The 12,406-nt window shown below is 33.3% G+C and overlaps 1 protein-coding gene across 1 annotated transcript in view; it reads left to right on the top strand.

Moving 5' to 3' along the window:
- LOC126736402 (uncharacterized) overlaps nt 1-12,406 on the top strand; it is a 70,310-nt gene that overhangs the window by 27,857 nt on the left and 30,047 nt on the right. The window contains exons 3-9 of the mRNA XM_050440731.1: nt 4,903-5,079; nt 5,133-5,346; nt 5,403-5,529; nt 5,582-5,835; nt 5,895-6,025; nt 8,837-9,146; nt 9,209-9,439. Of these exons, the coding sequence (XP_050296688.1) occupies nt 4,903-5,079; nt 5,133-5,346; nt 5,403-5,529; nt 5,582-5,835; nt 5,895-6,025; nt 8,837-9,146; nt 9,209-9,439 (1,444 nt within the window). The remainder of the gene's footprint in view (nt 1-4,902; nt 5,080-5,132; nt 5,347-5,402; nt 5,530-5,581; nt 5,836-5,894; nt 6,026-8,836; nt 9,147-9,208; nt 9,440-12,406) is intronic.

Below are 12,406 nucleotides of genomic sequence, written 5' to 3'. Positions count from 1 at the left end.
TCAAAGGTTTGTCTGAAAGGCTATCAGGAGTTGTTTCTGATGATGAAGTCAGAATAGCGTTCAAAAATGAAAATACCATCAACAAATACTTCTCAAAACTCAAAGATAAAACACCAAATGAGTTGCAAAGTGGCGTGGTTTATAAAATACCCTGTTCTGATTGTGAAGGTCTGTATGTCTTAAAAACCAGAATTAGCGAACACGAAAGAAGCGCAAAACCAACGAACTACGCAGCATCTGGGAAGACTGCTCTAGCAGAACACTCCTTCAATCAACAACACCAATTTGATGTTAACAGCACTCGGATCATTGGCAGAGAATCAAATTATAAAAAAAGAATTTTACTAGAAATGGTTAATATAAAAAAGCATAAAGAAAGCATTAATAATAAACAAGACACCGATGATCTAAATGCAAGTTACTATAATTTAATTAATTTACTACCAAAAAGATAAAACTAAAACATAAAATTTATTTTTGTTAAAGAGTGTATGTCCCAAATTTAGATCACACAGTGTATTAACAAATTAAGTTTCTGGTTTTGAACGTATAGATACATACATCTTCCTTATCTACTAATCCTTAACTTATCCACATAACATTGAATCATAAAAATTAAATAAATAAAGGCTCGGAAGAATAAAAACATTTGTTTCTTGGCTTATTGTTGATTCTAGTTTGCCCACAATAACACCTACAATTTAACCCATGTTAAAAATAATTCTACGCTCTTATTAAAAATGTGTTTTAATTATAACCTAAGAAACCTAGACTTAGGTAAGAGGTGAAATGTATATAAAAAAAAATAATTTTATACTGTTTTTTTTTATAAACAATTTTTTTAACGGATTGTACCTGCATGTAATTTTAACTGTGTCGTGGTTTTTGTTGTTTTAATTTTTGTAACTTAAAGAACATTTATTTTAATAGTGTTTTTTATGTACTTGAAATTACTTTGTTTTATCTCTGTAATTACTTGAATCCATTTCAGTGTCCTGAGGATAACTTAATATAAGTCGAAACGTCGACATTTAGGTAAACAGGTTTCTGTTTTATTTCTGACCCCACCCAACAACCCTCCGCAATATTGAAGATATTGGGTCACAAACACGAAATTGAAAATAATTTTATATGTAAATATTTAGTATAAAAACGGCTCTATTAGATTAGATAATATAGAAGAAAAACGGTGATTTTTCAGAAAAATTTCATTAAATATTGAGTAGTAATCGAGTTTAAAGACTAGATATGTATAAATCCCTTGTCAATTTTTTTAAATGCCTAAATTTTCTCCGATTTGTAAACAGAATCGTATATTATATACGTATATTGTCACCTATAATTTTCTTAAAAAGCATTTTTCTTTTAGGCAATTATTTTCTGCAAAAAAAAAAACGGTTTTCATTAATCCTACCCTTAGCCCCCCACCCACCCCACACAACTTACTAGTAAGAAATTGTTTTCAAAAATCATTGTTTTCCAAAATAATACGCATGGATAACAGCTGGTTTCATCGTTAATATCTAAACTAAAAAAACAGTTTGTTATTTAAATTAGATATACTTGTTTAAATGTATATTAATAAATATTTAATACAAAAACGGTGCTATTAGATTGGATATTATGAACGAAAAACGGTGATTTTTCAAGAATTTATTACTGTGCAAATGTTTGGGGTGGGTGGGAGGGTAAGCGTTGTGTTTACGTAAAACAATGTTTTTGCAAAAAATATATATTCAATATTTAATTTAATAACACTGTTTATTTAAGTTTGATATATAAATATTTAGTATAAAAACAGTGTTATTAGATTGGATAATATGGACGACAAACAGCGATTGTTCAGAAGAATTTCATCAAATATTTGAGGTGTAGTGATCGAGTTTTTTAAAATGCCGAAATTTTCACAGTTTTTTACACAAAATCGTATATAATGACGTTTGCTATGAGTTTGTTTTACATTTTAGTCGAAAATTTTAAAGGTATTCGAAAAAAGTATAGATACGAAAAGTACAGATTTTTTTATCACCTCTAATTTTCTTAAAAAGCATTTTTTTCTCAGTCAATTATTTTCTTCAAAAAAAAAAAAAACCTTTTTCCTTAACCTTACCCTTAGCCCCCCACCCACCCTACACAACTTACCAGTAAGAAACTGTTTTCAAAAATCATTATTTTACAAAATAATAGGCCTGAATAACAGGTGTTTTCATCGTTAATATCCAATCTAATAACACAATTTATTTATTTAAATTTGATATATTAATATTTTGTATAAAAACACATATAGCAGCATATAGCAACGCCTTATATTATTAATACATAAATTTCATTGGCATAACTACTTTGAAACTATTATGGTGCATAATCCTAAAGTACACTAATATAAAACCACGCGTCGTCAACGCTATTCAGTATAACAGAGTAAATAATTCTCGGCGATTCCTTAAACGGGGGTCCGAGCCAATTTGAAATATCCGAAATATTTGAAATGTGCCCGGCGCCTTCGCCAATTCATCGGAATTATTTTAAATTATTTCAAATTGTACCGAAGGTACGTTTAAGGTTTGATCGTTTCTCAGTGATGCCGGGAATGTCGCGTGATGTCATTAATTTTTGTTAATAAGTATTTTACAGACGGGATTCTTTGATTTGTTTGAGTGTAATTAATATTATAGTAAGATGAATACGGTATGGGTGTTTGTGTATTTGATAATTTGGGACTTTGAGTTTATTAAAAGTACATTACAAAAAATTTGTTTTATAGGTTATAGTTAATATTTTAATAAGAATTTTTCAAACAGGTTAAAAATTACGTTGGTACAATATATTTGGCAGGCAATTTTTTGACTAATTATTAGACAAATTAACATGTTTCGTTTACGAGATAACGGGGGTTAAACTTAAATAAAAAAAAAACATCCTGAATATCTTAAATATTATTTAAGTTGGATCTATTATTTAATTTTTTTTTCAGGCACTTGATTTATTTTTTATAGGCACTTGGAAAGTGCTTTCCTCTTTCATTTTTCAGGAATTCGAAAAAAAAAATTCCAGGCATTATACTTTTCTAGCATTTTGAATAATTTTTGTTTTAATTCAACCCAATTTTTAGTTTTATTCAGGCATTTAGAGTGCCTTTTTTTCAAGCTATTCCTTCTTTGATTTTCAGAAAATTAACCACAATTCCGGGCACTTTAAGCGATTTTCATTTTTTTTTTGACTTAAATCAATTGTTTCATTTCTTCCAGGCACTTGAGGCCATTCTCTTCTTTTTTTATTCAGGCAGTTTTTTCTTAGTTTTTTGAGCCATTTTTTTCTGAAGTCACTTTTTGTAGGTCATTCCTTCTTTTTTCCAGGCAATTGGAGACAATTTTGTTTTTTTGTCCAGGCACTCAGAAATCAGTTGAATTTATTCATTTTGCTTTTCCAGGCATTTGAGGATATTTTTCAATTTTTCCAGACATTTTTTTGTTTTTTTTTTTTTAAGCACCTGACACTTTTGATCAGTGTCAAAGTGATAATCCACTTCAAAGTCCAAAATCTTGAGAACCAATAGGAATATTCCAATGAAACAAAAAGCATAATATTTAAAAGAATATTCTCTAAAAAAGTTGTTTTAACACCAAATCAATCCAATCAGTAATTTCTGAACTATCGGCCTTCTTAATCAGCAGTGACAAGATTTGATTTTTAAAGAGATCGCTCACTTTAAAGGCAGAAATCTTAAGAACTCTTGGGAATATTCCAATGAAACAAAAAGTATATTATTCAAAAGAATATTCTCTAAAAAAGTTCTTCTAGCCCCAAATCAGTCCAATCAGTAATTTCTGAACTATCGGACTTCTTAATCAGCAGTGACAAGATTTGATTTTTAAAGAGATCGCTCACTTTAAAGGCAGAAATCTTAAGAACTCTTGGGAATATTCCAATGAAACAAAAAGTATATTATTCAAAAGAATATTCTCTAAAAAAGTTCTTCTAGCCCCAAATCAGTCCAATCAGTAATTTCTGAACTATCGGACTTCTTAATCAGCAGTGACAAGATTTGATTTTTAAAGAGATCGCTCACTTTAAAGGCAGAAATCTTAAGAACTCTTGGGAATATTCCAATGAAACAAAAAGCATATTATTCAAAAGAATATTCTCTAAAAAAATTGTTTTAACACCAAATCAATCCAATCAGTAATTTCTGAACTATCGGACTTATTAATCAGCAGTGACAAAATTTGATTTTTTAAGAGATCATTCACTTTAAAGCCAAAAATTTTGAGAACTACTGGGAATATTCCAATGAAATAAAAAACACAATATTCTGAAGAATATTTTCTAAAAAAGTTTATTTAGCACCAAATTAATCCATTCAGTAATTTCTGAACTATCATACTTCTTAATCAGCAGTGACAAACTTTCATTTTTGAAGAGATCATTCACTTTAAAGCCAAACATCTTGAGAACTACTGGGAATATTCTAATGAAATAAAAAGCATATTATTCAAAAGAATATTCTTTCAAAAAGTTATTTTAACACCGAGTCAGTCCAATCGGTAATTTCTGAACTATCGGACTTCTTAATCACAGTGACAAAAATTTGATTTTTTAATAGATCACTCACTTTAAAGCCAAAAATCTTGAAAACTACTGGTAATATTCCAATGAAACAAAATGCATATTATTCAAAAGAATATTCTTTCAAAAACTTCTTTTAACACCATATCAGTCCAATAAGTAATTTCTGAACTATCAGCCTTCTTGATCAGTAGTGACAATATTTAATTTTTAAAGAGATCACTCACTTTAAAGGCAGAAATCTTGAGAACTACTGGGAATATTCCAATGAAACAAAAAGCACAATATTCAGTAGAATATTCTCAACTATCGTTAACCCATTCATTTCATTTGAAGGATAAAGACCTATACTTCGGAGGCCTCCACTCCACCAGCATCCAGCACCAGTATTCGGGGGAAGGCCAGGGGGCTCTTCAGGGCAGATCCCTGAGAGAGCCCCTGGAAATCGCCCCTACTGCCACGACGACGGCTTTTGCTACTCCATCGTTACCTAATCCAGGAAAACCGCGACAAGTAAGATCCCCTTCCCTCTCCCGTTATCACTATTATCATATCATTACTCACAGGCCAATCCGGACATCCAGGACATCATCACCGGCATCGTAAAACTCCTTAACGGTAACGTTAACGTGCAAGCGAATACCGCGCCGGTAATGGGCAGACCGTTACGACCCCTATCCACCAGGATTAACAATAGGGGACCTCCGAGGATCACTGACGTCCCGGCGTTACCTCCGGACTTTGACGTGCCCGCACCCCCCTTACCACCCCCGCCCATGAGTAAGTAAGTGCAAGTGAGTGCATCAGTTGTTATTAAATTTTTTTTCTTTTTTTAGCAAACATGTCTCCTCCGATGACCACTCGCCCGCCCACCCCTTACCCGTTTGACTTACCGCCGGCCAACATGTCACCCAAGAGGCCTTACGGGGGTACCATCCCCATATCGGAGAGTAAGAGGCCAGGGTAAGTCAGGAAAACTTATGGTGGGGCTTAGTGATGATTTTTTTCGTAATAGGTTTTATAGGCCAGTAACCATTCCGCCCTGGAACAGAAGAAGACCCACTAAAAGACCTTTGAACCCTAATGTACCGGCTTATAAGCCCATGCCACCCATGAGCAACTCGGACATGGTCAGTTTGACGTCTGAGAAACCCACGGAGGATATTTTGACTTTGGATTTGGGCGGGCATATTGAGAATACCGCCCAGGGTGAAGCTTATGGTGAGGAGCTAGAAGGGGGTACTAAAGATGAGGAGTTTGATTTACCAGGTGAGGGTCTCGGTGACGTTGAAGGTGTTTTTAGTACTTTAATGACTTTAATGGTTTAGAATCGAAGAATGATACGGAACTTAGTGCGCATGTTATGCTGCAATCTTCAGTAGAGGACAGTCTGGACCAAGAAACTGCCGATTTTGAGAAGAATAAGGAGAAGAACCCTAAACCGGATAAAACCACTAAGGTAAGTCGAGGAAATCATGCATTTTCCCAAAGATACTGCTTTATATGTGTACAGGGTGTCCCATTTTAGATACTTTTGCGGAGTATCTCCGTTATTTTTAACCTTAGAGTGATGCGGTTTTCCAAATATTTAATCAACCCGATTGGATTTTTTTTTTATCATTAGGACCCACTATATTGTAATTTTTTGTCTAGCAAAATGCCTTGTATAGACACTGTGTCGCATGAATATTATAATAGTACATGGTAAATTTTAAAACTTCAAAACTTTGTTAAATTATCACGGCTAAAAGAAGACGATTTGGTAAAAGATATGCCTATATTCAGATTCTCCAGAGTCTCTTGAATAATTCCATACCAATTTCAGGAAGTTCTGAGCTATTTTAAGCATTTTATCAATGAAATTAAGAAGTAAGTCCGAGTCGATTCATCCACGTTGATGCCATGTTGTCAAAACCGTAAAAGTCGGCATTAATATCGCGTGTAAACGTCAAAATCGACCATTTTCAGACGATGTTTTACGGTATAAAAAAAGGTTTTTACCTTATGGTTTGTACATGGAAAAATAGTATAAAGCCTTAGGAACAGATTAACATCAATTCTGGACCGATTCCAATTGATTTTAGTAGTTAAATTTCGATTATAAAAAGGGTCTTTTTTCGTTGTCATGGAGACGCGACCATAAGCTTGTTGACACAGACCTTGCCCCTATACATTGGGTGCTGGACCGCTTACTATATTGTACCTTGCGTTGGCTCCGGTGGTGTCGACGGTATGACTGGTTGATTGGAACGGCTTATTTTTTGGGGTTTTTCTTAAATAACAGCGCGTTGCGGAAAAACGGTAACATTTGAAGAAAAACGGTTTTTAGGGGATTATAGCCAGATAGTGTGCGGTTGTTTCAGAAAAAAAATGGTTTTCGCAGGTGTCATAGGTATGCTAGTATTAAGCCTCAAAGTTAAAAAAAAGTGTAGAGCAAAAACTGCTCAACGTAGAAGGTTGTAGACTATGTCGAAAAATAGGTTTTAAAAAGTTCTTAAAACGCTGAAAGTTTGAAAACTCTAGGGGCCGCCAATAAAGAGTTATTAAGAAAAATAGAAAAAATCGGTTAAAAAAAGGCCCAAAATGGGCTTCATATTTATTAACACAGCTCACCCTGTATAATACCTAATGCCTTGAGTAATACCTCTATTTAATCCTAAAGGATCAGACTTTCAAACGGCGTAAACAAAAAAAAATTTAAAAATTTTTTAGAAGTAGAAAAAAATTTATTTCTCGATTTTTTTTCGAAAAAAAAAATTAAGTTTGAACTCGTTTATCTCGGAAGGAGTTACTTTTTGAAAAAAATTGTTTTAACATAAAAGAAATCTGCATTCACGTAGAAAAGGGCTGTTTTGTCCGCATTGTCAGGAACGTTACCGTTTAGGCCCCACAACCGTTTAAGTCCGCGAGGTACCGCGCAAAAAGTTCAAAATTCATTCACAAAAAAATCCGACTTCTAAAAGGTTTATCTTAAAAAGCCTCCTTTAGGAGCTGCTTTAACGTCAATGAGTTTCAGAAAAATCGGCCTGGTCAGTTTTCCAAAAACGGCTGCACCGATTGTTTTCGCAGTCACGTAGCCTCAACCTTCTTGCATAAAACAGTGGAAACCAGAAAAAAAAATTACCATAGAACAAAAGGTATTAGCGTTTCATAAATGTCCTAAACCTCCCTCTAACACTGGTCATATGACTCGCCAGGTTAACGATTTTCCCTTACCAATCCCTACATCCTCCCTCACGAAGAACTCGCTTATATACCTCAGAAAAAAATTTACAACCATGTTCCTCTATGTATCAGACAAATTTTAGAAGTTAAGAGATTCAAAAAGGAATTAAAATCACTTTTATTATCCAGGGCATATTATAGCCTTGACGATTTTTTTAATGATACCTTTTAACCTGTGCTCTGACATCATTTTAGTGTTTTAGTTTTGTTTCCTGTTAAATAATTTAATTTACTTCTTCTAAATTCTGTTTTATTGACAGCTTTACTTATTTTTTAATGCAATTTATCAAAAAGATGCTTTTTTTTTCTCAATCTGTTTTGTTATGATTAATTTTGGTAATGTGTGTAAATTTTATGGTAAAGTGTTTTGGATGTTATGTTTGTTTGAAATTGAAATTTAAAGTGAATTTGGAATTTTTTAGTTTTTAGGATGCTTGTACACAAGATTTTGTTGTCTTACGTAATATAGCACATTTTCTTTCTTTCTTTCTTTCTTTTATGTGACTCAGGGTCCGAAAATCGGTCAATTCTTCACGAGCAAAAAATATATGAACGTGTAACAAATATGTCAATATAAAATTTCTAACATAGGTAGGTACCATCAAGCAAATTGCTTGCCCTTTATAGGTCCTCAACCTTAACTAGCACTTCTTCTTGATAATTTAAAGCTAATTTAATTTTTAATATATAAAAGGCGCACACCATACCGCAATCCTCAATAAATTTCTAATAATCTAAACATAGTTTTCTTCTGGTTTGTATAACCGAAAGAGTAACTAATAGAAAGAGTAAAATGGTAAATACCAAACAACTGATTCTTAGTTAAAACCAAAATCCAACCAACTAAGAATAATTCCACGCTGAAACACTGTTTCACATAGCTACACTGTTAGTCATCAGTGTCAAGACCTGGATAACTCCAAACACCTCCCTCTCAAAGATTGAGTCCTCGAGAAGCTTTAATAGAACGACCCTGGATTTAAACGAATGTGAACATGAATATTGTTAGTGATTTACCAAACACTTTTTTAACAATTTTTCTTAGGTTACTCTGGTCACTCCGACGATGAAAACCGACCACCCCATCCTGGAAACCCCAATTTCTCTTATAACCGATACAATAGCGCCCACAAACGCTTCCAAAGAACTTATCACCTCAACACAGATCAATGCTTCATCATCATCAGCTGACCTCACTGAAGCTTTCACCTCCAAAACCTCCCAATTGGAGTCCTCAATCGCGGAGGTTTCGATAAAAAGTGAACACTCCGAAAGTGCCAGTACCGTCCGTACCGAGCAACTCCCCAGTAGATCCGAAGTAGGTTCTACGGAGGATCGTCCCACTGCGGTTCCAAGTAAGTTACGCTTTTGGTTTTTTCTCCAAAAACAAATAAAATGAAAAATCTTTTTTTCTAAGGTTTGGAGCGGGAAAATGCCACCGGAATCGCAACCGCTCCTCACCAACAACACTACCGCCCCCGGCCTGGAATCGTGCTGGACGATACCGAATACAAACCCGGTCGCCAACCGATCATCACCAGACCACCCATAAGCGCTTTGGGGGACATTTTCGATATCACCGTGTCGGCTATCCAGGGACCTGGGGGGGAGGCCAGCGTGGGGCAAGGGAAGCCTTACGTCATACCTGGTAAGTCTGGTGGTCTGATCCACGTTGTAAAGCTTACCATTAAAAAGGTAATCACAATTGTTGTTTAAGAGGAGAAAATTCTTCATACAGCATGGCAGATTTTTCAAATATCTCAACAGTTTATATGAGTTTTAAGCAAAAAGTAGTAAATTGGTATTATAAAATGATATTTAGTTTTCTTAATAGTATCTGGATCATCTGGAAATAGGGTTTTTTGGGCTTAATTGATCCAACTAAAGAAGAAAAATATCACTTTGTTCCCATCCTCCTCTTATTTGTAAACTGAGAACAGGATATATAAATCGTCCGGCTTACTGCCAAAACAAGACAAGTACATTTTTACCATTTATGCGCTTAGTTCATTTTCGTAACCAAAATTTCTATATAAATTTACTGCATAAACCAGATAAGTGTTAGACAATGAAAAAGTATTGTAATGATGTAGGCTTGCTCTGGAAATTATTAATTTTGCTCAAAACTATACAGCTAAAACAGGGTAAGTGCACATTTAACGCAAAATAAAAATTTTATTTGGAAAAACAGGTTAGCGCTTTATTACTCTATTTGGTTCAAAAAAAATCCCAACTTAATGATTATACAGCAAAAGCTTCTGGAAAGTGGACAGAGCTACATAGAAGTAGACAGCACGCACAGTGCTATTAAACGGGCTTAGAAGTTTGTTCCTGTATTTACAATCCCTGATTGGCTAACAATATTTCGCAAGGCCAAAATAACAGCATCAAAAAAGAAACCGTTTGCTGTGCAGGAACTCAAGTTACAAAAGTTTTTTGACTTGGAAAGTCTGTCTAAACTTAAAAATAAGATAAAATAATAAGTCAAAAATGAGAAGGTAAACTGGTTGAATGTTTTCGTTACCAAAAGGCTAAGCCAGGAAGTATAGATTTATGATAATACCGCAGAATACCAAGAAATAAACGTTCTCAAGATTTATTAAGGTTGTGCAAACCGGGAGAACTTCCAGATGAATTTCACCCATATTATCGAAATCTACCATCGTCCAACGATGTTCAAGACAATATTCCTGAACCAGCACTTGAAGATAGTGATCCTGAAGATGACATTTAAGATAAAGGTACTTGTAAGATTAGTTACCAAGCCTGCCAATAAGTACACATCTTTTTTTTGTATTATTAACATTTGCTAATAAATTTCTTCCTGATATCTGGCTTTAATTATGTTCATACTACTACAATCTATGTTATATTATCATTTATTAAATGTTTCCGTTCATGTAGTTGTTTTACTGTAGGTTGAAACTTTAAACCCTTATTTACACAAAACTAACAAAATGTTACTTATCTGGTTTTGGCAGTAAGCCGACGAAATAAGAATTCAACTTTTCCTCTTATGGGAATCATGCTTTCATTTTATTAATAGTGTCTTAATGATCTGAAAATAAGATTTTTCGGGTTTAATTGGCCTAATTATAGAAGAAAAATATCATTTTGCTGCCATCTTCCTCTAATTTGTAAACTGAGATAAGGATATATAAGATATAGATAGAGTAAATATATTTTTCCAATCATTCAGTTGTTTCTGGATATGCATCAGAAAAATAGATCCACTCTTCCAAGAAGTCCCTTAAGGAATTTTAAGTAATAAACATATTCTTCCAGGCATCCTACTCTTCCTAAGGAAACTTCAACCCAAGCGTTTACTCCTTTTCTAAGTTTAATGTGCCATGAAACCCTCAGAAAACCTTTTAATGCTCCACTTCTTCCTTAACAGGATCCTAAGGGATATTTTTGCTCTTTATAGGAGTTCTCAATGCTCTATTAATCCCAGAAATCCTTCAGGAGAAAAAAAGGAGCCTATTCTTCTCTGCAAGAATTTACGAATGGAATATAAGGAGCTTTTTTGAAATTAAGCAAATTATGCTAGATTTTACCAAATATTTCAATTTCTTTCAGTTGAAGCTAAAAACTCATAGAGAACAAAATGATAGACCAGATTTTGCTCTAGAACAATGCTTATAAGCACTTTTCTAATAAAACCAACAAAGTTTAAGCAATACCATTATTAAATAATTATTGATTACTGAAAATAAGACTGCCTGGAAGAAACTTTATATGAACTTCCGTGCAATTTCCGTTTTTTATAAGTAATTAATGATTTCAAGCAATTTCAAAAATTCGTGCCTAAATTTCTCTGTAAAAATTGAAAGAATCGAAACATTTTCAAAAATCGACTCCTGGAATTTTGACAAATTTAAAATAAAAATTATAAAAATAAATGCCTCAAATTGTTATAAAAACTCGATGAATTTAAGCAATTTTGGGAAATTAGAGCCTAAAATCCCTCCAAAAATTGGAAAACTTCAAGAATTTTTGAAAATCAATTTGCGGAATGGACAAAATTGATGGCTAAAGTTCCTTAAAAAAATATATAATTTCAAGAAATCAAAAAAATAAACGCCTGAAATTCCTACAAAATTTGATACCGAAGATATTAAAGAACTGAGACAGAGATATATCCGACAGAGTCGATATTTTGGCTCTTTTAAAACCTATATCATGGAAGCGCAAGGAATTGTTATAAAATGAATGTTTTCGTACGTGATTAGATAAACCACAATTTTAGAATGATACCGAAAATATTAAATTACTGAAACAGAGATATGTCTGAAAAAGTCAAGATTTTGGGTCTTCTAAAGCCTATATCATGGACGCAGTTTTACAATAAACAAATCATAATTTACAAAATTAGTGTTTCCATATGTAATTGGATTAACCACAATAGAAAAACACAATTTTAGAATGATACCGAAAATATTAAATTACTGAGACAGAGATATGTCTGAAAAAGTCAAGATTTTGGCTCTCCTAAGACATACAACCTTGCAGTTTAATAATAAGCGAAGAATTATTATAAAATGAATGTGTTCTGAAACTTAAAAAAAAAAACTGATAATTTTCAAAACATTTTGATAATTAGTGCCTGCAATTA

Source organism: Anthonomus grandis, chromosome 5 (assembly GCF_022605725.1).
Source record: "Anthonomus grandis grandis chromosome 5, icAntGran1.3, whole genome shotgun sequence".
NCBI lineage: Eukaryota > Metazoa > Arthropoda > Insecta > Coleoptera > Curculionidae > Anthonomus > Anthonomus grandis.
This window is presented reverse-complemented; position numbering and strand designations above follow the sequence as displayed.